Source organism: Lepisma saccharinum, chromosome 4, assembly GCF_977018435.1.
Source record: "Lepisma saccharinum chromosome 4, izLepSacc3.1, whole genome shotgun sequence".
Taxonomy (NCBI): Eukaryota; Metazoa; Arthropoda; class Insecta; order Zygentoma; family Lepismatidae; genus Lepisma; species Lepisma saccharinum.
Genome location: NC_139232.1, coordinates 109,174,436 through 109,200,843, shown reverse-complemented (window position 1 = coordinate 109,200,843; position 26,408 = coordinate 109,174,436). Strand labels below are relative to the sequence as shown.

At 41.3% G+C, this 26,408-nt stretch overlaps 1 protein-coding gene across 9 annotated transcripts in view; it reads right to left on the bottom strand.

Annotated features, from left to right (window-relative positions):
* CdGAPr (GTPase-activating protein CdGAPr) overlaps positions 1-26,408 on the bottom strand; it is a 394,186-nt gene that overhangs the window by 29,822 nt on the left and 337,956 nt on the right. For 7 of the 9 annotated variants that reach the window (XM_083121101.1, XM_083121105.1, XM_083121102.1 and 4 more), the window contains 4 exons: positions 20,129-20,347; positions 4,322-4,551; positions 2,678-2,790; positions 1,351-1,474 (listed from right to left, as the gene is read on the bottom strand). In XM_083121101.1, the coding sequence (XP_082977227.1) occupies positions 1,351-1,474; positions 2,678-2,790; positions 4,322-4,551; positions 20,129-20,347 (686 nt within the window). Of the gene's footprint in view, positions 1-1,350; positions 1,475-2,677; positions 2,791-4,321; positions 4,552-18,412; positions 18,630-20,128; positions 20,348-26,408 lie in introns of those variants that run through there. The other 2 variants (XM_083121104.1, XM_083121110.1) reach the window with 2 other exon arrangements.

Here is a 26,408-nt window from a genome sequence, read left to right as displayed (position 1 = left end):
AGGTAGTAAATGCTGCCCAGGAGTGACATGCCCTGTTCGCCAAGTTTTGCCAAAAATTGCACCTTCAGTTTCGGACTTGGTAGATAATCAAATTTGTTTGTGATTTGCTATTTTTCATCAACATCCTGCGATAAAATCAATAACTAATAAAATTAAAATTTAGAAAACCATCTCGTGGAGTGCATACATTTTTAAGAAATAGTGTAGTTGCTAAATGTGTACTGTAGAGCATGGACACTGGTTTCATCAATTAAGACTTCATTTGCAAGGTTGGTGTCCGATTCATTTCTCTTACCGTGGGCCTCCCCAATGGCGTAGTGGTAACGCTGTTGCCTTCTAATCAAGGGGTCCCGGTTTCGATTTCCGGTGAAGGCACATAGTGGTTCAGATCCCACTTTAAACTGTACGTCCAGTCGCGATAAGCCTACATGTGCATAAAGTGGACTTAAAAACTTACATTTCACTTAACAATAGCCCCCCCAACAGCAATCTTTGCGCTTAGAATCCAGGGATAGAAAACTTTGGCGTGATACAGTCACCTCATATACAATTCTAATTCAAAATAAAACAAAATAGTAATTCAAACCCTATCAAAATATATCGAATTGCACCAAGAAAAAGAAGCTATTTCATTAAAGAAGTTAAACAATGCTAAGAAATCTGAGGAGCAAATCACAGATTTATGCCAATTGTTATTGAAACCACAACGCATAAATATTTTATTAACCTATTAATATAAAATTGAGTTTTAGTTACATAGCTCAATTAGTGAATAATTACTACTTATGTTAATGAATGTGTGAAAAGGACGGAAAGCGTGCTCATTGTATGTCAATATACATAATGATTTTTGAGTTTTGTTATTTAGCGTCACTTCTCTTCTACTATTTGCCTAACCCCGACGATGAGAATGAGTGATGATTTGATGAACGGATACTCACGAGGAACACCCATGCCCAGGTCGGGTTTGAACCTGGGACCCATGCCATCGTAGCGTGCTGTGCTAATCACTTCCCCACGGCAGCCGGCACATAGGCATAGAATGATCTTACTTTCCTACCCTTAAACTTTTCGAAAAGAGTGGTATTTTAAGCATGCTCCCCGGGGCCGACCGTGAGAAATCTTCCCAACTCCTTTGGAGGTAAATTCTACTGATTTGCCACCATATTTGTACCCCTGGTCTTGAAGTGGTGGCGCCAGTGTCGAATGTTAAGCCATGGGGAAACGTACCACTACAGTAGTTACTGGAAAAACCCGGAATCAAGATCTAAGAGCTTAGGACAAGTAAGTATCCTGAGATTAGGTAAAAATTGTACGCAGTATACTCCATTTCACGAAAGTAGTACTTACCTAAGTTTCTGAATATTCGACGTGATGCCAGATAACCTGTATATTCCATCCACAATTCCGTTGCTTTCTATAAACTCTGCACAGCACTTCAAAACCATCGGGACTGCAAAACGAACAGCACAATCTATTAACGGAAACGAAACACATGAACAATACACACACATGCATTGACAATTATGGGGTACATAAATATCATATTGCTTTTCTTGAGGGAAAGGCTATTATGTGGTTTTCAGAAAACAAACACACTGTAACGTTACTTTCCGGACAACTAAAACTTTCTGCTATTTATCAATTTCCTTATTCAAGTTTCCTCTTGCTATAACTAGAGAATGAAAATCTACAAAAAATATTAAATAGTTAAAATTTTCGAAGTTACGAGTACATTAAAACGCAACGATTACCATTACTACGACATGTGGTGCGAATGGTAGAGAGCCAGATGCTCGCTTTAGTAATGATAAAGCTTCTACATTTGAAGAGTCTAGAGGGAAAAACCTAAAAAGTCACATTACCCTGCTGTTTTTACAAGGGAAGAAATACAAACTTTCAAGACTGACTACTTCCTCCCCCCACACACTGTTTACCATTTTTTTAAACTTTCACATTTCTCACGTCTTACCCGGGATTTTCGTCTCTACAGTTACACCATACAAAACTACACTAACGGAGCTCTCTAATGCAATCAACAACAGCAAATCAATAAACTTGCACTTACCAAGTTTCCCCCCCTGTAATATAATTTAATTTGGGGCATTATCTTAAGTGTACATTTTATATAATATGGGCCAGACTTATTCTTCAAGTAGTTGGTCGCCCTGCACAAAAAAATTGGACACCCCTGATTTAGAGAAATCCAAACGAAGGTCGAAAAAGAAGATTTAGAGAAATCCAAAGGAAGGTCGAAAAAGAAGATTTAGAGAAATCCAAAGGAAGGTCGAAAAAGAAGATTTAGAGAAATCCAAAGGAAGGTCACAAAAAAGAAGATTTAGAGAAATCCAAAGGAAGGTCACAAAAAAGAAGATTTAGAGAAATCCAAAGGAAGGTCACAAAAAAGAAGATTTAGAGAAATCCAAAGGAAGGTCGAAAAAGAAGATTTAGAGAAATCCAAAGGAAGGTCGAAAAAGAATAAGGGTAGGGCGAAACTGGGATGGATGGCCAATGTAGGAGGTAGATGAAGATTACAGGCTGGACAAGGTAAAGGAGCAGGTTGTTTGTCAACATTTAGTTGGATGTGTCCGTACCAAGGCTATTTTACTTCTGCGAGATTCTTGGATGTAACTTAGTGTGTAGGTGTTGGTACCATAAAACCCTGAGTTCCACTTACTTTCGTGACCGGAATTGAGCAGATGCTCTCCCAGATCGCACCCGAAGACTCTCTCCCGCAGGATCCCCGACTGCTTCAGCTTCCTCCTGGATGGCCGGGACAAGATGAAACTCCTGGAAATGTAAAACGCTCTCATCACAAACAGCACTCAATACCTCTACCAAACATCACCGAACTGTGGTCTACAACCTCGAAACAGACAACGCACAGTCAATATTATGCGAGTTGGTGCTTCAATCTGGTCTCGGTGAAAATCTGGTAAAACCTTAGTCCCCGAGTTTGAATCCCAGTGTATGCTCACAAAGCAACACGCCGTCCACGAAGTCACAGGTTCCATATTCGAACACTGGGTAAGGCATGGCTGTATCACTGTTTGTCTCAGCAGCCATTTCATCACTTCGCCATTCACTGTCATTATCGTGATCACCCCTACAGATAGAAAAGCAATTGAAAATAACCGAAACATAAAAGAAAATAACCTTATAGAGAAACGACAAATGTGTTGTTCTATAGAGATGTTTTTTGTGCGGTCTGCTATCTCAGCTTTTAATATAGGCATATTTCACGTATATATGGCATTTCTGCGTTTGTGGCCAGAATGATCCCCAAAACTAAACTCACCCAGACCTCTTATTTTAGGGATACATTAAGAATGCACATATTCACATCATCCGCACAATTTAACAGTTGCAGGCCTACATTCAACGTTGTCTGGAGAAGATATCCACCGAAACATTACCCACGATGTACGCAAATATGATTCATCGTATACGCTTCTAAGAAATGCCATAGATAACGTTATTTTATAAACACGCACTGGTAATTGTTCAGAGTTGTTAATAACCACTTCACTGGCTCATTTGATGATGCTTCATCCATCTTTGAGCCCACTCGAAATAAAGAACTCACAAAATTACCCAAAATGTGACAATTGACAAAAAAACAAATTTTTCTTGTCTCCAGTAACATATTAAAGTGCATAAACTGCAAACGATGCATTCTGGTGCATCAAAATGCTATACTTTTTTATCGGTTGCTATTCCGTGATGCACCAAAAATACATTTGACCAGATCAATCAATATCACTTCAAAGAAACCACAATTTCACGATTAACTGTGTCAGTCGATGCATCAAAAGTGCATCAACTTTGTTTCCATGTATTTTCAGTTCTGCATAGAGCAGATGTCAGTGTTGCCAACGCTGTTTGGTATATGCTCAATACATGTGCTGCGTTGCCAACTCCCAATACATTTATTTTTAACCTGTTCTTTACCCAACTGAAGATCGATTCTACAGGGCGAGACAAAAGCCAGGTAACTTAGGAAAACAAATACGTGCAGATAAACATACGCATGATTGTATGTAATGCTTAAAGTTACAGAACATGCTCAGTATGCGCACCGTCTGCTAGTGTGGTGAGGTGATTTGGAAAATTGCAGCTATAGGCTAATCCTTTTTTTGAAGTGGTCCAAACTCTTGATTTCTTAACGTACACGATGGCCTCTTGCGTGTCCTCACAAATAAAAATCCAGGGGGTGTTTAGGCCTGGCGACCGTGGTGGCAATTAACCTATGTAACCTGAGTTTTGTTTCACCCTGTAGATTCATATCTGGAATGGAAATGTTGTCTTTGGAGGAACCTACCTGAAGAAGGCGATGAGCTTCCCGTGCTTCCTGAGGACGGGCTTCGTGGGCTGCAGCTGCCCGGGGGACGAGGTGGTGGTGGGCGGGAGCTGGAGGTTCTTGGGCACCTTGTCCCCGATCACAGCCACGCACTCGCAGGGGAAGAAGCCCACCTCGAAACCCCGCTTGCCCCGCCACCAGATGCTCTCGTCCGGCGGCGGCATGTCGATCACAGAGATCATGTCCCCTACCTGCAATCACACAAGGGAACAAGGTTACAGCATCCACAATAGGGTGGGTTGCATGAATAAATCAGGCAAACGGTCCATCCACTTTTGTATCACAAAATGCGATCTTCACGAATTGAAAGAAAAACGACAATGACAAGGACGTTGGGAAATTGGCATCGTCTATTGACAGTAAAAAAAAAAATAAGCTTGTTATTTTTACTGTCAACAACAGAAACTAGGTTCATTTAGTATTAGAACACAATAAACAAAGTAATAACTGTGCTAGATCGAAAACAAATGGTGTAAAATAAATAGAGTAACCAAGTTTATTTCCATGTTCTACCATTTAATTCAAAGAATAAATAGTTCGACAGTTTTCGAAATTCTGAAATTACAGCTTTACTAGAGAGTTCCCAGAAGAAAAACGTTATGAGTCACAACGTTTATGTTCTGGGAACTCTCATATAAAGCTTTAATTTTCAGAACGTTTTGCCCAAACGTATGACTAAAGCTTCCCCCTAACAATTGTGTAAATGTTGGTAACAAAATAGGATAACTATGCATTTCAGTACACTGACTGTATGAAATGTACTATAATAATATGTTGAAAAACAGTTATTTAGATATTCATTCATCTAATGGATCGAGTACCTAGGTATAATAAAATAAATATAATAAAATAGACTTTTATTAGTTTGTAATACATATTATTGTAATAAGAATCATAACCTTGATTAGGTTATGATGCTGATCACATCACCGCCAACCACGACCGGGTCAAGAAAGTGTGGGGCCTTACCCCCACACCCCCTATACGCCTTCATGGCGTGGTGCTAAGCACAGGGGAGCACTTTACCTTACCTTGATTAGGCCTACTGTTTTTAATTCTACACTGTTAGAAGTTAACATATGACTTCCCATATTCTACAGTTAAAATTTAAGTTTGCCTGTAAAGTTAGAAACACATGATGCAACCATCTTTTTATTATTTAAATGTGAGTGTTCCTTAAGTCCGTCCCTTCATCAATTTCATTATACTATCCTCATCTTCGCGATTAGTCAAAAGTGGCAGAAAAGCGAAGTAAATTAAACCACGTCAATCAATCAATGGGATACCAAAGCCTCGAAAGGTCTCAACTCGTCTGAGAAGTGTCTTCTCCCAGGAGATACTGAAGACACTTTGAGACCAGCTGAGGGACACAAGAAGCAACCATACTTGTTGCAGTGCTTCAAGCGATTCAAGTTCCCGCTTTGAGCGGAAGATGCAGACAAGTGACGGTCGGACACTCGTTCCTCCTTAACACGGACCACAAGAGACGCAATCCATCATCGCCATCCGCCCCTTTGATTGGTCCGACGCTGCAAGAGAGGCGCCGGAATCTAATTGTTGTAATGGTATAACGGCGACGGTTAGTGGGGACCATCCGTCGCTAATTTGTAGGCAAAGGAACCGCTGGTCGCATAAAAGGCGCTCGGTATTTCTTTCAAGAGGGCAAATTGCCCAAGATAGCGAGAACCGACCTGAAAGGTAACTGATGCTCAATTTGGTGTTTGGTGAGAGGCACAGGTGTTCTTGACTGTAGGTTCTCACAAAGTAATTTTAAAATATATATAAATTAAGAAGTTATGGTGTTCTTGACTGTAGGTTCTCACAAAGTAATTTTAAAATATATATAAATTAAGAAGTTATGGTATTTTCCGAATCCCAATCGGACAAACACTGCAATTGAACCTTTAGCAAAGCCAGCATTTCGTATGTTTACGGAACACTCTGTGATTCGGTCTATTTGTAAGCGTCCTTTCATCAATTTATATGATCTAAGTCATCACTCATCACCATCGTCGCGATTAGCCAAAAGTGGCAAAAGTGACGTTTGATTGATTTCTTTGCTTTACTTTACTCCACTCCGATTCTCTGCTACTCTTGGCTCATTGCGAAAATGAGGAGGAGTGATGATATGATGAAGGGGGCTCTCACAATGAACCGGGACCCCTGGCGTCGTAGCGCGTTGTGCTAAACACTCCGCCACGGACATAGTCAGGGGAAAGCGACGTAAACCAACAAAAATAAAAACTCAAACAAGCGTCTGTCCTTTTGCAGCGCAAATTTGACACCGGCGAGAAGTAGCACACAACACGAGGTTTCACACTGAAGCGACACGAGACACGCCATTCAGAAAACGTCTCAGCCCGAGCGACAATTCCAGCTTGTCGTGTCACTCCAGTGCGAAAGGTTGTGTTTATTTCTGAAGGCTCGTTTCCCAGCGGGTGTGTGCGTGAGAGAGAATTTATACGTGTCGCTTCGCTCTGAAAGCTCCCTTAGTCATTTTTCCATTCAACTTTTTGCAGTGTAGTGGTTTGAACACGCTACCAAGCAATATGGTTATGTTACGTCGCTCTTCGGCCACTTTCGGCTAATCGCGACGATGGGGATGAGTGATATTATGAAATTGATGATAACACACACAAAACAACCACGCTCGGGACGGGATGCCTGGCATTGTAGCGCGCGGTGCTAACCACTTCGCCACACTGGTGTGCACCAAGTTACGTTAAATTCATTTTTTTTTCAATTTCCAGTAAGAAACTGTGGGGAAACAAAGCTTCCTTATCTGAAATTCTGAGCAGACTCGGATCTGCCTGAAGTAGATCGAGCTAGATTGACTTGTATCGCCACGTCCCTTTCGAAGGAGCTTTCAACGGGATGATATTCCAAAACTCTGAGTCTCTCAGTATCCACACAATGCGACTCCAAACTTCCAGGTGTGAGCTGGGTGAAATCCCAGGGCGTGAACCGCCGAAAACGAAAGGCTTTTGTGCAGGAGGCATTGGAGTGTATCAAAGCGCACGAGAACGTTCGAAAGTCCAAAGGGGCGGCTGCCACTTCTCCAAGTTTCCATTTCCGGTTCTACACGCCATTGTCTCTCCCTGCTGGCAATGCCATTACGTAACAGGAGAAATTGAAAACAAAATTTGATACAATCTGTTTTCCCGTAAACAGAAAAGGAGAGGCACGTACGTATCCGGAAAAAGTAAAAGGGAGGGGTTCCTTGCAAGATTTCGGGATAGGAGGAATTACAGTAGCGTTAAACGCAGTCTTTGGTCCATAATGACAACCCAACGGTTACGATATAGCAATGAAGACTAAGACACTACATTCGCTGACCAAGTATTTACATAAAAAAAAAAACACTAATCAAAATTTTGAAATTGTTACTTAGCCTGAAGAAGGCCCTGATATAGGGTTGAAACGTTACATGCATAGTGTTTATTTTTTACGTAACTGCCTTGGTCAGCGTATTTAGTGTTTTTGTAACATGGAAACAATACTTAATTGTCTTAAAAATGAAGAGTTAAATGGTTACAGAGGATACATCCACAAAATCTCCTTCAAGACGTTTGCAAAGAAGAAGGGTTTGCCTTGTTCGAGTTTGTTTTTAAGTTCACTTTATGCACAGAAAGGCTAATCGGGACTGGGCCTACAGTTTAAAGCGGGATCAGAACCACTATGCGTCTCCATCGGGTTCGAACCCGGGACCCCTGGCGTCGCAGCGCGCTGTGGTAACCACTCCGCCACGGAGGTTGGCTACTTCTCTAGAAAGAATTCTGAGCAGTTATTTCAAACTTGGAATATCAGGAGATTTTCGAGAACGACTTCGGTGGCATAGGCCAAAGTCCACCGGCGCCATGAGGCTGATGTGGTCTGGTCGTACATTTAGCAGTGGGAACGCATCTGTTGATCCTCGTGGGGAAACCAACCCACTGAACAAAGCGACGGGGTAGGTGCAGAAGATAATGGAACATTTCCTGACAAAATAAAAAGCCTCTTCTCGTGCAACCATCGCGATTCATTTAAGAAGCCTGGGAGGTCCAGGATCCATAAATTCTCGCCTTGGAGCTTGTTAGGTTCCTCGTAAAAAAAACAAAAGGGGAAATCCCGGTGGCAACGTTTGTGAGATAATGGCGGATCAATATGCAAACTGTTGCTGAGGCGCCAACGCTTGCTGAAAGAAAGCCAGGAACGCTTTCCCAGTGGAATACACCACTACCTGAGATTTTGGAAATAGCATCTCTCGTTGTGTTTTGTTGGCGGGTATAAGAAGGGCGTTTGACTAAGGTAGCGAGAAGGGACAAGTATCGGGATAGGACTTGGTGTAGTGGTAAAGTACCTTATATAGGTATTGGTATGCCAAGGTACTAGCGCGCACTCGAAAGCCATTTCCGAGAAAGATCGCGTCAAAGTTTCGAAGCTTTTCAGTTTACAAGTGCGCCTCGTGAGGCGAATATATTATCCGACCAGAGGCGAATCCACGATTTTTTGTCTGGGGGAGGGGAGGGGGCACGTACCAGGATAAACGTACCAATAATAATATTTTTTATAAAATAATATTTTTTAATAATAATGTTATTCCTATTATTGATTTGCTTTATTTTACTTCGCTTCTTGTGCCATTTTTGGCTAATTTGCAAAGATGGGGATGAGTGATGATGATATGATGAAATTGATGAATGGACACTCACAAACATCCATGCGCAAGCCGGGATTCGAACACAGGACCAATATTTGTAGTAGTAGTAGTAGTAGTATAAAAGACGTTGTTACCCTTGTAAATTATGCGAAAAGGGGGTAGAAGTTGGTGCTAAAGCATTTGTGTTCGAACAAACGATTTGAATTATTTTTTCAACACGTTCAATTTCACATTAATAATGGAAAACAAGCATAAACTATTTTTGAAAGACAGAAAATGCTTGATAAATGCATTCCAAATGTAATTCATTTTACATTAACATGTATAACTTTCATGCATGATATATATGTTTCACATATATGCAACATCGAGCGACGTGGATACTAAATTGTGTACGTATTCAAAGTTTCTTTAATATATATTATATACAACATATATTATTTAAATACATTACACAACCAATTCATCCATCTCAAATAAAGCAACAGCAAAAATTACATAAATTATATCTCAAATGTGCACGCTCCCTTCCCTCAAAACAATTGTTCATGCCTTTCATTTTTGGATACACCTTTTTTTGCAGGCTGAAATTAATATTGATTTAATAAGACGCAAATGATTTCACGGGACGCCAATGCATTCTCTCTTTTACAACTTTTGCCCATCGTCGATGGTGTAGTGGTAACATCGTTGCATTATGATAAATGGGTCCCGGGTTCGATACCCAGTGGAGGCACATGGCACAGTGGTTCGGAACCCACTTTAAACTGTTAGGTCCAATCCTGATTAGCCATTCTGTGCGTAAAGTGGGCTTAAAACCACAAACTAATCAATCAATTTTACAACTTATTTTAATTTAGGTCGTTCGGCGCCCAGGGCTGACTCCCATCGCCCCCTAGCTACAGTTCTGAACTTAAGAAAAGCCAGCATTGCGAGCGAAGCAAGAAAATTTTACGAAAAGTATTTTTATTTGCATAAAATTTGAAGTTGTGGGCGGTAATTGCCTCCTGCAGGTACACTTGGCCGTCAATGTTTGCCCCCCCCCCCCCAGAACTCATTTCCGCCCATGGTGGGGGGCAATGCCCCCACTGCCCGCCCCCTGTGGTTGCGCCACTGTCTCCAACTACCAACTGTTCCGGTAGACCGATGATAACGTAACAGTTTCACGCGCCGAAGGTTCTTGGTTTTTTCTTTATTAACTATAACTATTTATTGCATTTTAATTATTGCAAAAAATCGTATTTTATTTGCTGTGCGAATTGTCGAGAAATATTTTGTTTCCCATGCTTTTACGACAATTACCACTTTTGATTGTATAAAAAAAGTAATTAAAAGCACTAATTGTGAATAGTATTCTTCTGTTTTCTTTCTTGATCATTTTCTCGAAAAATAAAATGTATACCTTCTGCTACATAATATTTTGGCGAATATAACACGCGGATAATTTAATATGAAAATGCTTGTAAAATAATGAGATAAACGATATATAGCAATGACAAGAAACGTCTCTGTGCCTGAACTGAAGTAGCCAACTGTGGGAAGAAAAACCTACACGCGCGCGTTGAAAGGAACATCTTTTAAAAAACACCAACTTCAAAAGGGCTTATGAAATCATTTTTACGCCATTGTATCACTTTCAGAAATACACCTGCACACGCCCAAACGTGCACGCAAGCGACCCACACGCGTAGAATCACTTGACCCCGCTTCGGCGTACAAACATGGAGGACGACGTTGCGAAGCCCATATTTTCAAGGCCGTGTTTTGCCCGCGGTATTCGTTTCGCGGTAAAATGTCATGTAGCAATAACAACAAGCTCTTCCACGTAGTGTAGGTAACCACAGATACATATAATAGTAGGCAAAATGTCCACCACCATGTTCATTCATTCTGTTTTTCTAAACGTGACGTTCAAAATATTAAATGAGAAGTACACATAGGCAATCTCTTCTCCAGCACAATTCTGTTGACTGAACTGTTCGGTTGAATTAGATTATTTTACGTCACTTTACTGCCACTTTGTGCTACGATGAGGCTGAGTGATGATACGATGAAACTTACGAAGGGACACTCACAAACAACACCCATGATCTGGCCGGGATCTCGGGCGGGAGGGCTTCATACATTCTTATTCTGGATCCCAACCACAGTGTGGACACCTTTGCACTCCACAGTAACTCCCAGGTACACATTGATAAGAGGCTAGAGGAGCACCTCAGACCAGTGAGCGAAGTGAGCGAATTGACAGACGGGGGGTGCATGGCATCCCCCCAACCACCCACAAAAAAAGTAATATACCATTTTTTAACTATGCAACAAACACAATTGAAATATCACTTGTGTCCATTAATGGTCGTTGTAAAAGGTTTCCTTGCCGAAAAGCATGTAGGCTTGTGAATTAAAAAAGGACACCTTTTTGCATCTGCCCAACTTCAATGCGCTGAGACAACAGCAGGCTGTTTTCCACTAAGTTTTCATGGCATGGGGCTGGTATCTGTATTAGTGTTCACAATAATCTTGTAGATACATTGACCATGGCAATAGAAATTTGGCTAATTTTCGGTGTTACTGGTTTGATAGCACTTTTCTTGTATGAATTTGGAACTTCCTAGCACTTTTCTTGTATGAATTTGGAACTTCCTAGCACTTTTCTTGTATGAATTTGGAACTTCTTAGCACTTTTCTTGTATGAATTTGGAATTTCTTAGAACTTTAATTGTATGAATTTGGGATTTCTTAGCACTTTACTTGTATGAATTTGGGATTTCTTAGCACTTTTCATGTATGAATTTGGAATTTCTTAGCACTTTTCTTGTATGAATTTTGGATTTTCTTAGCACTTTTCTTGTATGAATTTGGGATTTCTTAGCACTTTTCTTGTATGAATTTTGGATTTCTTAGCACTATTCTTGTATGAATTTTGGATTTCTTAGCACTATTCTTGTATGAATTTGAGATTTCTTAGAATGTAATATATTGTTTTTAAATTGCGTGTAAATGTTATAAATAATATTTAATTGCCTAGGTTCTAAGGTACTTAGAACCACAAGGCAATAGTTTAGTTTACTGACTGGTAACATAATACAAATTTGCACACCCAAAAATACCCATCTTGCAAAATGAAATCACAAATAAGCCACTGGCGTATCTCTCCCCCCGAAGCAGAAAGCTTCATTCGCACAGTACCTCAGACCCACGTGGAAATCGAATTCGGGTTCCCCAAGCGGCAGTCAGACGTCACACTGACTGGACTATCGGATGATGATGATGATGATGATTGTTTATCGCCTCCCACCCCCCAAAGCAACGCGTTTAATTCGTAGATTGCCCAAATGTATTTCCAAAAAAGGAGACCAGAATTGTATGGGATTGCCTGGGGTACTGAAAGTTTGTAACCAACCAATTCCTTAAAAGAACTAAAAGTGTGCGTGCAGGTTGGTTCTTCGACGGCCGAAGCGACAGAGCGACGCATTCCAGATCAACACCGGAGGGGAAAGGGGGGGGGCATAATTCACTCGCGAGGACGCCAGCGGAGTGGCTATACCTCCTAAATTGCAACTTCTTTTGCGCATTTCGCGAACAGCAACGCGAGGAAAACGGGGAACAATGGATCACGAGAACAGACCCACTTATCAAGCATCAGCGTCGGGGCTGCTTGTTCTTTATCCTTGAGGCGAATTCAGGCACCGGAATGACATAATTATAGCCTGCAAATGCCTCGGAGACAGTTGGCCTAATAAGGGAAAGTGGCGGACGGCTCCTTTTTATTTACAATTCAATCAGAGCCGCGCGCCGAATGCTAAAGTTTCAATAACATGAAGGTCGTTTCCTTTTCTTCGCATTTTGACCGCCTCCGATGGCGATATTTAAGTTCCCAGACAGATAGATCGAAGGAGACTTGCATTCATCGGCGAATTAGGGGGGTGACGCCCCTTTAGATATGAAATCAACCCGTTCGAGAGACGAGAAACCAATAACAGTTTTAAATTACCACAGAGTGGGATCGGCAGATAATTTGGTTCAAATGGACTAAGTGCAACTTTCATTCTGGCCACCCATGTAATTCACGGTGGGGCAGAGCCCACCCTCGAAACCCCGCTGGCGACGCTTCTGTTAACAAGATTGATTGGTTGATTTTGAAGTCCACTTTTATGCACATGTGTAGTAATTGGGACTGGACCTACAGTTTCAATTGCGATCCGAACCACTACGTACCTTCATCGGGTCTTTTTGAGGAGCCAGACAGATTGGAGCAGAGCGGCTCCAACAACTATAACAAAGTTAGTATGTAATGTATCGTGCCATGAAGGCGCATTTAGGGGATGTGGGGACAGGGCGCCACACATTCTCGATCTCGGACAATTTAAAGGTCATGTGGCCTTTACCCCTCAGGGTTGCCTTCAGGTACCCTATTATTTGAGGTTGGGTGAACTCCAGAGCCACTTTATGCAGACACAAAGCCCGAAAAATTCGGACCTGTGGAGCAAGGCCGCGCATTTCCGTAGAAAAGGGAAGAAAGCGACTGGGCGAAGCGAAGCAGTACGCGCTACTGCCAAATGCTGGTGGCTGCAGCCGCATGTTCCGCTTCATGCACTTACATCCTCCCTCACGCGTTGATTGGTCGAGCTCTCTCGAGTCACTACTTGCGCAGAGAATGGATTTCGTTCGCTTACTCCACCGATACCCGGGATAGAGTATAGAGAACACATCCCGGGAATCGAAACTAGGTCTCCCGCGTTGCAGTCAGACCCTACCACCTCGGCTCTACAATAATTAATAAAAATCCAAATGAAGACAGTTTTCCTAAAGATAAATTTAATATTTGGTCCAAACTTTTTTTCAGAGGAAAATGAAAACAATAAACAAAAATGAACGGGACTTGCGAAACACCCTGTAGAAACCATCCCTGCACATATGTAACGGAGTCACTTAACGTCGACTCGAAATTCCTCTAATAACACGCTAAGCTCTTGATCATAATAAGCACTTCACTAGAAGATGTTTGCGACGCTTCAGACACAAAATATTGACGTCATATTATCGCTTAGCTTATTTTTAAGCGGGAACAGCTCGGCCTCTCCTTATTTGTGTCGTCGATTCGAGAGTGTCTGACACGGGGAGCGTGGACTGGGGAAGCACACTTTATACTCGATGATAACAGCTTCTCGCAACGGTTTGGGAACCGCGAGGAGGCGGACAAAAAAATCTCCCATTGAAAACACATCTTCAACATTGAGGTCAACGGACTAACTTTTTTTTTTCTGGTGTGCTTGTTCAGTGTCTTGTAACGCTTCTACTGCTGCTACAACTGAAGAGGGCGAGAAAGATAAGGCAGATCGGGAGTGCTGCAGAACTTCCATCGATATGTAGCTTCTAATTGGATGTCATTCCGAAAGTTAATGCGTTTATCGCTAGAGGGCAGGGTTCAGATTTACATGGTAGATTTCAGAAATCCATCCCAACAAGATAAGAAGCCCCTTTAAACGCAGGCTGATATTTGAGCATATTTTTTTAGTAATGTTTTGAAAGACAGAAAAATAAAACTTTCAGAAAAACTATCTTCATTCAAAAAAAAATCCGGTCGTAATCACGCCCCTATTGTCACTTCCATGGTTGATTATACAGAAATGGCAGTTCGGTAATTTTCAAAATATCTCATTTCTCCTGTAATGCAGTAATCGCTTCACATAATAGGCTATATATATTAAGATCTTTCGGAGATATTCAACATTGTTATTTTTCGATGGTTTCATATTGATTTTTATCACCAGAAAACGAGACTAACATTTTCTTACTGTTTCTCCATACAAAAATATATTTATTAACACAATTTCGACAATTTGATTGCAAACGTTATTACTAAATAATCACGAGTCTGATATTCTTATCCTTATCCTGTAAACAAACACACAAGGAACAATGGACATGGAACATAAACACTTCCAGTGCGCACAGCCAATAAGAAAGCGTTATATCCGTCTGGTTCTGCAGCACTCGAGGGTTTGTAAACACGCGATCGGGAGGGAGAGAGAGAGAGAGAGAGAGATAGGAAGGGAAAGAGGGAGAAGTACGCACCTCGGGGGGAGGGAGGTAAAGGAATAGAATTGTAGAAAGAGGAAATAAAAGAGACAAGCGACGAAAATTGAGAAGGAAAAAGGGAATGATGTGGAGTGTGACAGTTAAAGAGAGATATAAACCAATCAAGTTAAGAAAGAGAGAAGGTAGGAAGAATAATGAAACAGAGTTAAAACAAGACCAATAAACTGGGAAAGGGAAATAGTGAGAGATAAGCAGTGACTGAACGAGAAAGAGAGAAAAACACGAAACAGATTTAAAAAAAAGTAAGAAATAACGGAATTGAACAGTCAGGCACGTATTTAGAAATATATTTTAGGAGACCGAACCAAGTGTATCACAAATAATAATAACAATAATTTAAATGTTTATCATTAATTCATTAATTAATAATTTGATTTGTTATATGGCGTCGCTTTTCTCCCACTTTTTCGTCCTGGGCATAGATGTTTGTGAGTGTCCCTTCATTTCACCATATCATCTATCACTCATCATCTTCGCGATTAGCCAAAGTGCCAGAAATGCGAAGTAAAATAAACCCAATCAATCAATCTAAATCATCTTAAGTACTGCTCATTCAAAGCCTTATGCCCCAAATCTAATCCTTGCCTTCGTGGTGTAAGGTGCCTTCGATTACATAACGAATGTTAAACTGGTACATTTTGCTATTTGCTTTTCGTAAGTCTTTCCGGGGAAGGGTCCTGACACTTACCCTGATGGCAGAGGCAGGGATGGAGGGAGGGGGGGGGGGAGAGCAACCAAAGACAGGGACAGTAAGAAAGAAAAATAATATGGCAAAAACTAATTACGGGGAAAGAGACCAGCGAAAGTGAAAGAAGATAGAACACTCGGCAGATATTTCTGCACGACTTCGTGCCGTCTGAACCACACAAATCTACTTTTAATGCATGCAAATCTCCATGACAACGCCGGGAAGAATCCGAGATATTGAGTTTCGGCCATTTCTCTCCACGCAGTCTTTGGATTTCTACTTTGCATTAACAGTTTGGCTCGTATAGTGAGAGGCAATGTGTTAATTACAGATTATACTTTTTAATCGAGCTGGTATCTCTTTATTATAAGAATTTAAATACATCAATGATAACCAATTTAATTTAACCAATAAAATGTAAGGAATGTTGCAATGTGTGTTCATTGTGAATGTCCTTTCATCATATCATCCTCACTGTCGCGATTAACCAACAGTTGAAAAAAAACGAAAAAAATAATATAATTCAATCAATCAAGTACTGCATGTGTGTGTCACATATGGGTAATGCGTGGTGCAATAATGTGACTAGATTTTCCATAAAGGAGGATATGTTTTTCATAGTCAGGTCTATTTGCACATATGAACTGCCACCAGTCAAGGCGGACTGAACCTACAATTTGGAAAATTGCAAATCCGTACCACCGACCTTTGCCCCCGTTAATGTATCGAATCCGGGACCCACTGATTACATGGCGACAAGAGTGAAGCGCGACTAGGGTGGAATAGTCGGTTTGGTGTGCCTTGAGTGAAAACCGCGGAAAGAACACGCAGTTCAGGGTGTCCAGTGGTGGGATTTGAACAAGCGAGCTCCGGAATGAGAACCTCCAATCACGCGACCTACATTTCGAAGAGCGGTTATAAACGCTAAAACTGTTTACATCGGGAATCGATCACCAGGCAGCCACGCCTGAATCAATACCTTTTCTTCCTCAACAAATCAGAAACAATGGAATCTGTAGTTCACCGAAAACTGAAGAATATAAAACAAGAGTGTGTCGAAATGGGAGATGGCTTGGGGATTGAAGCACCCCCTCCCCCAAAGTCTGTGGAATAGCAGAATTAGCCTTTTCTCACTTCTTTTACATTCGCAGTAAAGTGCTTAATCGCAAAACTCTCATTTTCTTAATCCACAGATGGAGTGAAATACAAACAGCTAACTGCACAACGTTAATACGAAAAATCCTAAACCTTAAATTTACTGAAATAATCAGAATATATGTCACCTTCCGTGACGTATTGATTAGCACAGCGTGCTAAGACTTCAATGGTCCCGGATTGGAATCCCGGCCTGGGCATGGGTGTTCTTTGCAAGTGTCCCTTTATCAATTGTATCATGTCAACACTCACCCTCATCTTTGTGATTGGAAAGTGGCATAAAAGTTAAAATAAGCCAAATCAAATAAATAAACCGGGACAAGTACGTTATCTGCAGACATTTCCGTGAAAGAAGCAAAATAAACCAGTGCAAAATGTATTTACCGAACGTCGTGGCGGTGTGGTTAACACAGCGTGCCCCGGCGCCAAGGGTTACGGGTTCGAGCTTGGGCATGGATGTTGCTACCCTTGACCCTCTGTACCCCCATAGAGAAAGTGAAATATCTTGCATAGTTTATGAAGGTTTTTGTTGTTTATGAACGTTTTCAGTTGATTTAGCTCTCGGAAATGTGTTATTGTGAAGTAAAGTACGTCTGTTACCTTAGCGTGTTACTTTACTGTGAAGCAGAACAGCCCGAAGGCTTCGCGCAAGTGAATATAGCACCCACAACTACTATCCATAACAGCAGCTATAATTTTACGTAGTTAGGTTAGGATTGTTAGGTTTCGTACTGATAATTATTTTCGGCGTGTCCTTTCGCTATTTAAGTGTACATAAAAACAGTTTGGTACTTTAGTATTATACGGACTACCTGTTTTCTGGGAAAGCAAAAGAAACACTTATGACACTGTATTTGATTAGGTTACGTACTTATTATAATGAATGTCGATTACACAATTACACAAAGCAATAAATCACTTGAGCAATGCAATGAGGTAGTCCGTATAATACTAAAGTACTAACAGTTTTTATTACTCCCTCTGTCCCATAATTATAGTCCGGTATGCCAAAATGGTAGTACAGAAATGACAGACGAAGAGGCAGATGGAAAGCACAATTTGTACTGATCCTTGAGTAGTAAAGTTGTATGACTCATTCCCTTGTTTCATGTTCTTCTTCTGTATACAAAAAAATGTCACAGTTTGAATATCAGCCAATTATTATAAGACAACAAACAAAGGTGTACCGGACAATAATTATGGGACGGGGGAGTAACAAAAAGCGGCGAAAGTACTCCGAAATTGCAGGTTTTAACTTACGTGGGGCATTCTTTGATATCAAATATCTCCGTTATTTGTTCTTTCCTAATGCTGGAACTGGCATCAACGATGATAACGTAAAACACTGAAATCTGTAGATTAAAAAAAAAATACTCATCCACATTGTTGCGATTAGCCTAAAGTGTTATAAAAGTAAAATAAGCCAAATCAACCAATGAAAACATATTGGGCCACACGTGCAAGGGCTCACCTGTGATTGTTTCTAGGTCACGTCACCATCCCAACAGGAGTGTCGAAGATCCATCGTAAAACTGCGCCACACACCGACATTTTCCTCACAGGTGTTCCTGGCCTTTTCGAGGCACTTCACCGCATGCGACACACGTCCTGGCCCGTGAGACTCACGGCACACGACGCAGCCACTAAGGCCGATCACTTTTCCTTCTATATTTACAAATCCAACGTACGGCAACGTCGAAGTGGGGAAGCCTGCAAAGACGCGCTGTTGCCGTCTTTAACCTCGAAAGGTGTCGGCGATCGACCACGAGGGGGCGTGGTGCGAATCTCCTCGTTGCAGCACGGAGGATCACGTGACCGATCGCAACCACAACTTCACGTGACGTCACGGACCAGGATGCGACATGCATTTCTCTCGGCACGTCTGCGGATTTTGTCACTGTCACTCCGGATCTATTTTCTCCGCACTTGTACCGCGGCACGGATTATTTCCAAACTCCAGAGAAATCGGATGGTAGAAAATCTTGCTGCTACAGTATGATTCAAAAGTCACGTAATTCTAAATTTGATCACTGGTGTCTTTACAATTCCAAGAAATTGATCAATACGTAGGATTGAGTGAAAATGGTTTAATGGAGGGCAGACACATATTACACAACACTCTGACTGTCATGCAAGTTGAAGTCTGGCAACATGTGGCGTGCTGAACTTTAGTTCGCAATCAGTCCACCTACAGCAAGTGAGATCAGTGGATGGATATTCCATGAAATAAAAGTATCATTATAGGAGCATGATGGAAACACTACAAGTCCAAAAGATTGTCTTAGGATGCGGGCAACATACGTCTACGAACCGACAATAAATTCCTAAAGGAAATCGTGAAAAACAATTATGCACAAAAAAATCTGAATTTCGTTTGATTGAAGGATTGATTTGGTGTTTTAAGTTCACTTTATGCACAGTAAGGTTAATCGGGATTGGACCTAGAGTTTAAAGTGCGATCCGAACCACTATAACTTGACAAGTTTAAAAACAAGACGCTGCAAATAGCTGTTGCGCAGCTCATACCACATTTCCCAACTCCACTTTTCGGAGCGACATTGGTTCGCAGTGTTGCAATCTGGAGGGAGGGGAATGGTCTGAGGATTTTCAACGAAATTTGTATTCGCTTTTTCCTGGGCTGTTTTCTACCTGTCGGAGTATAGAACTTCAGCTCACCTTTCGCCAACGACTTTTCCTTCTTTTAAAACTTGAACTCCCCGATGGCGCAGTGGTTGCCTCGTCGCCTTGTAATCAAGGGATCCCGGATTCAATTCCCGGTGGAGGCACATAGTGGTTCGGATCCCACTTTAAACTGTAGGTTCAGTCCCGATTAGCCTTACTGTGCATAAAGTGGACTTAAAACAACAGCGATCTGTGCATATCGGGACTTAACTTGTCAGGCTATATGTGCCTCCACCGGGTATCGAACCCGGGAACCCTTGATTACAAGTCGACGACGGAATTTCGTTTGATTATAGATATTTTTGTACTGTATAGTTTTTGGAAGTTTATTTGTACAAAATTTCGGAATACTGCTTAATGCTTGATGCAAACTATGGTTTCTTTAAAATTCCACTTGTACAAAATTTCTGAACTGCGTTAGTTCTTTTTCAAGATTCAGCTGCTTCAAAATCTTATATTCTTGTAATTTCATTGATGGAAAATTGAATGATGAACGTGCACGTACCTCGAAGGAGATCTCATCGCTGGCCTGCGCGGTGTACCTCTTGACGGCGTAGGCAGCAGCCACGGCCGGCGTGTTGATGGCGCTGTCGTCGGTGACGATGAGGCGGTTGCCCCGGTTGTCGAGTTCCAGCCAGTTCAACACAGGGCCGCAGTTGATCAGGTTCCCCGCGATGTGGGAGAACCGCGTCAGGTAGTCCGCTAGCAAGCGACGCACAGCCTCCTGCGAACGACACAAATTCGAAACTGTTAGAAACACAGAAAGAAAATTGCAACACAGTACAAATATTTACTTTGGTGAATACATAAATGTTACTTTAGCCCGAATCATATGCATTTGCATTTCGCAGTTTTATATTGGGAAATTTTATTCCACCTTTATCTCTATGTGAAATTATTGATTTGGTACAATTTACTTCGCATTTCTGTCACTTTTGTGTAACCGCAAAGATGCCGATGGCTGATAATACGATGGAATTGTTGAAGGGATACTCACAAAGAACATCCATGCCAAGGCCTTGATTCGAACCCGAGACACCTGGTGTTGTAGCTCGCTGAGATGATAACCACCCTGTCACGGAGGACGTCTAGTTGAAATAGGAGTATGGACAAGGGGGGGGGGGAGAGGGGCAGTTGCCCTCCCAAATATTTTCACTTCATTGTAGAGGGATTTTATGGCCGTTAATAAACAATATTCACTTAAAAAAAAGAAGCATTTTCAAGTTGATTAAAGTTCCAAGCAAGGAAGTGTCATTACTAGGACGTTGAGGAAAAATCATTTTTTCCCCTAGTGTCCGAAGACGAGCCCCAACATAATATATGTTCATTTTGGGTCATTGTAGGCCAGAAAAAGGTGGGTTTTATTTGTCCTTTTTTGCCTTTTTCGACGTTTTTTGACTTATTGGTCCTTTCTTAGCCTTTTTTTAGGTCTTAACGGTTTTTTTTGCAACTTCACCTTCTTTCGACTACGTTTTTACTGTCCATTCTCAATTCGAATCATCATCAGTTCATCACCTCTTAAACATCCTTTCTATAGTAAAGAAATAAAGAAAAGAAATAAATAAATATATTTGAACCATCCCTGAAACGAGAGAAAAAAACATTTTTGGACGACTGAAGCAGGTACGGTACTTTAAATATGTAATTAAAACTTAAGTTATTAATTAATTTTTATCACATTTATACGTTTTTTTTTTAATTTATAGGTTCTCTTCTTTATATTTTTAGGTCTTTCTATAGGTCTTTTTTTGGCAATTTGTAGGTCTTCAACTTCCGAGGCCTAGTCATTAAAACTCTTGTAACAACTTAAATAAGAGGACAGAAACTACCACCTCTCTCCCCGACACCACCCGAAGTGTAACTCACATGGCAACAGTCACTAAAACTTGGAGTTTATGTCATATATCTTGTATGCCCCTTCCCCATTGAACTTAGCTATTTGTAACGTTATAGCCGGTCATTTATGCCGCAGACCGGCAAAACAAAGTTTTAAAAATTATCTCCGTGGAAGAGGCTTCTTCGTGCTGTGAGTATCTCGTACAATCTCTATATTAGAGACTATATAAAAGAAAAGTAGCGGTTGCGTGAAAGGAACATCATCATCCTCCACTATCACATAAAATTTATATACGATTCTCTTCCCTTTTCGACAGTTCGCGCAGGAGCTGTGAGGGGGTCGATGAATAACGGGGTCGTTCAACTTGGGGGATGATTCACGACTCCAAAGAGAGATAAGGGAGCTAGCTATTCAAGGGCAGGCGACTGGGTGCAATCAGACAGAATTATCGCAGTCTCTCTTCACACAGGGTGCGCGATGCAGGCGACCGATAACGACATCCGTGTAAATCGTCACTTTTAGTGAAATGGGTGGGCGTCCACGGGACAGGTTTTGTACTCGCCATGCGATAAACCTGCTGGCAGTGGCGGCGGGGGGGGGGGTCAACTTTGCCCCCGCACTATGCAAAATCTTATCTACAAAGGGAAATGTACTTGTCTTTGCCCGCCCCCCGGTTTTGGAACTCAATCGCCGCCACTGCCTGGTGGTGAAAATGTTTGATTGTGTCGTTCTTTGTCGGCATCGTAAATATCCATTTCTGAAGCCGTGTGTGAAGCAAATAACTGAGACAGCTAACTACAGGCACTGAATGCCTTAGACACACACACAAAAGCTCACCGGACAAAAAATTTGTCACCTGTACAGTCATAGAAAAAAGTTCTTCCCCATAAGGCTTTAATAGGAGCAAGTAATGCAGGAGGGTAGGCAACACATATTGCACCCTTCGATGATCGGGTGATTTTGCCTGTCTTAACACCGAGAAATGTGTTCAACGCGAAGGTCAACATGACAGGAAAGCAAAGAGGGTCACGTGACTATTGGTTACGTGGAGTGTTGTGCTTCTCCACGTCCCCAGTTCTTGATCCACATTGCAGAAAAAGTAGAGCTGCATGCAATATATGAAAAGAGGTTGTTTTCAACTACACGCTTAATTATGATTTTCCCAATTGTAAATCTATCAGACGTGTCTCCCGATTTAGTCGGGACAGTCTTTTACTTTGAATTCCTGTTTGTCATAGGCGTAACTTGACGGGAGCAGAAAGAGCATTTGTAACCCCCCCAAAAATCAGGTTTCTTAAAGCTGCTAAAACAGGAATTAAATACTATGATTTGACGCGTCCAGAAAAAGTATTATATTGAAAGATTTTTCCCAAATACGTAGATAGCAATTTAATACTTTGAAAGTGTCTCAGATTTGTTTATTGTCACAACTTAGTGTGGCACAGGTCTACTACAAAAGTGGAATTTCGTAACAGAAATATGAACCCACTCCTTTTATTTCGTAGCCGATTTCATCTTGAAACTGAAATTAAGAATATTAGTTAACAATGTCATTGGTAAACAATAAAAACATGTGTTAGACCCAATTCTTTAATACCTTATCATAATCTTTATCGCAAGTTTAAATTTTGTTGTAAGTCCACTTTATGCAACAAAAAAAAAGGTAAAGTTCTCACCTGTGCTTGGCGCTACGCCATGAAGGCGTATAGGGGGTGTGGGGGTAACGCCCCACACTTTCTTGATTCGTTCGTGAGTGGGGGTGATGTGATCAGCATCACGCCCCTGACCGCCTTTACCCCCAGGGTTTCCCCCAGGTACCCATGTCATTCGACGCTGGGTGGGCGCTGGAGCCGCTTCCAACGTTAGAAAAGTTCCCGGGCTTGAACCGGCCGGGAATCGAACCCGGGGCCTATAGCATGGTAGTCAGACGCGTTACCGACTGAGTCACCGGCACAGATAGACTAATCTGAAGTGCATACAGTTTAAAGTGGGATCCGAACCACTATGTGCGATCACCTGGTATCGTACCCCAGACCCCTTGATTACAAGGCCTTACCACTACGCCATCAGTGAGGCGCACACAATCTTTGTATTTCGACCTTTTTAAACCTATATGTATCATATAAGAGGTTGTTTAACGTTGCTATGCCTCTATGGATTATATTTAGCCAGTATTCGAGCACATAGCGTCAGGTTTCATAGAATATAAGCTTCTCTTCCATGTTTATGGTTTCCTGTCTGCAGTAGAAAAACTGGCAGGTTCCCATAGCTTTTCTTTCAATAGTCTTCCAATGGTTGCATATCATATCACTCAAATTTGATTCATTCGTTTCGAACACAATCCCCGATGGCGCAGTGGGATCGTGGGCGCCTTGTAATTAAGGGATCCCGGGTTCGATACTCGGTGGAGGAACATAGTGGTTCGGATCCCCCTTTAAACTATAGGTCCATTCACGATTAGCCTAACAGGACATAAAGTGGACTTAAGACACCAATCAACCAACCAACACAATCCCGTTATTGTACAGATTATCGAATCCAGAACCTTCGTCGCGAATAACATAAGCAGGAAGACAACGTGAAATAACCGAACAGAAAGAGAACCTAAAACCTACATCGGATAGATTGGATTAAGTCGACGATACAGCACGGGTTCTGAAATAAAAAAGAATACGAAAGTTGAAGGACCTCTATACGCACCCACTTTTCCTCCACTCAATGGGGAATATATCCTTCTAGCTGAGAAGCCTTTACCTAGGAGTGCCCTGAGGGAACTTCAAGGCCACGACGATAAAGTGTTCTACGTGCAATGACGGGACCAAATCATACGTCAGATAGCTGTGTTCCTCCTTATTTCGTACGCCATTGATAACTGGAACACGTGACCTCGTCTTTGGTAGAGCAGAAGCCTGCTTGCTTGCCACCACCCTTTAGTTCAGTGACCTTCGCCCGTAGTCAGCAAGAGTGAATGACTCACCATATACTTGTTGTCTGTGAGGCTACACAAGAATAGATATTTCGTTAGTGGCTGTAAGTATTGTTTCATCTGCAGTTATATCATAACTCCATTAAGCCTTGTTTCCATGATTATGAAAAACTAAATATGCTGACCAAGGCAGTAATTTATTTTATTAAAAAACATAAACTAACGTAACGTTTCAACCTTCTAGCAAGGTCTTCTTCAGACTCTGTATCAAGTACCAAAGTAACCAGATACAACAAGAAGGGTAATATATATACACAAACATTACTCCCTCCAGACTATTTAGAAAGTTGTTTGGAACTTTCTAGCAGATGACTTTCACTTTCCAACTTTACTTTCACCTAAAAGGCTAAACACTTCCATATAGAATGTGGTTGGACTTTTTAATCTCACGCTCTTTTCCCTTCATTTTTCTTCCTTCTCCTCTCCTCTTTTTCTCTTGTCCTTTCCACTCTTTCCAACATCTTCTTCCATTCTTTGTTTAACTTCAGTCCCCCATTCCAGTTCATTGTGTCTTCTTCGCCTTTCTTCTCTATTTCCTTGGCTTCCTTCCATTTTCTCACTAGCATTCTCTTCTCCCTTCCTATCTGCTTAGCCTCATCCCACTCTATGTCATGTCCTGTTTCTCTCGTGTGTTTAAATATTGCATTTCTCTCTCTCTTAAGTCGTACATCATCCCTATGTTGTTTCAACCTGTCTTTCAGCCTTTTTTTCGTTTCTCCTATGTACACACTCTGACATTCTTTACATTTCACTTCGTAGATAATCCCTTCTTCTTCCTCTTCTCTGTTTTCCTTTTTCTTGTTAGCATTCCTCGCTATTCCTAAGATGCTTCTTCCTCCCTTCCTGTAAGTTTTAATTCCTGCTTTCCTAAGCACTTTGCATATCTTTTCTGTGGTCTTCCCCATACTCCTTATTCCAAACCTTCTCTCCTCTTTTTCTTTCTCTTCCAATTCTCCCCTGTCCGTTTTCTTACTTCTTCTGTTTATGTCCAGTCTATCCTGCTTCTCATAGCCATTCTTTTCCAGCTGTTTCCATAGGCTATTTATTTTGCCTTCTTTTTCACATTCTTTCATGCATATTTTCTTGATTCTGTCCTCCATATTCTTTATAAAATTTATTTTTGTCACCTCACTTACATCACTTCTTTTGTGGCAGAATACCCCTGCTGCACACTTCTTCTGATGCCAAGCGGTTTCAATTTCTTGTCCTCTTTTCCTTTTCATCAATATATCTAGATAGCTTAAGAAGAAGACAAGTTAAGCTATCTAGATATATTGATGAAAAGGAAAAGAGGACAAGAAATTGAAACCGCTTGGCATCAGAAGAAGTGTGCAGCAGGGGTATTCTGCCACAAAAGAAGTGATGTAAGTGAGGTGACAAAAATAAATTTTATAAAGAATATGGAGGACAGAATCAAGAAAATATGCATGAAAGAATGTGAAAAAGAAGGCAAAATAAATAGCCTATGGAAACAGCTGGAAAAGAATGGCTATGAGAAGCAGGATAGACTGGACATAAACAGAAGAAGTAAGAAAACGGACAGGGGAGAATTGGAAGAGAAAGAAAAAGAGGAGAGAAGGTTTGGAATAAGGAGTATGGGGAAGACCACAGAAAAGATATGCAAAGTGCTTAGGAAAGCAGGAATTAAAACTTACAGGAAGGGAGGAAGAAGCATCTTAGGAATAGCGAGGAATGCTAACAAGAAAAAGGAAAACAGAGAAGAGGAAGAAGAAGGGATTATCTACGAAGTGAAATGTAAAGAATGTCAGAGTGTGTACATAGGAGAAACGAAAAAAAGGCTGAAAGACAGGTTGAAACAACATAGGGATGATGTACGACTTAAGAGAGAGAGAAATGCAATATTTAAACACACGAGAGAAACAGGACATGACATAGAGTGGGATGAGGCTAAGCAGATAGGAAGGGAGAAGAGAATGCTAGTGAGAAAATGGAAGGAAGACA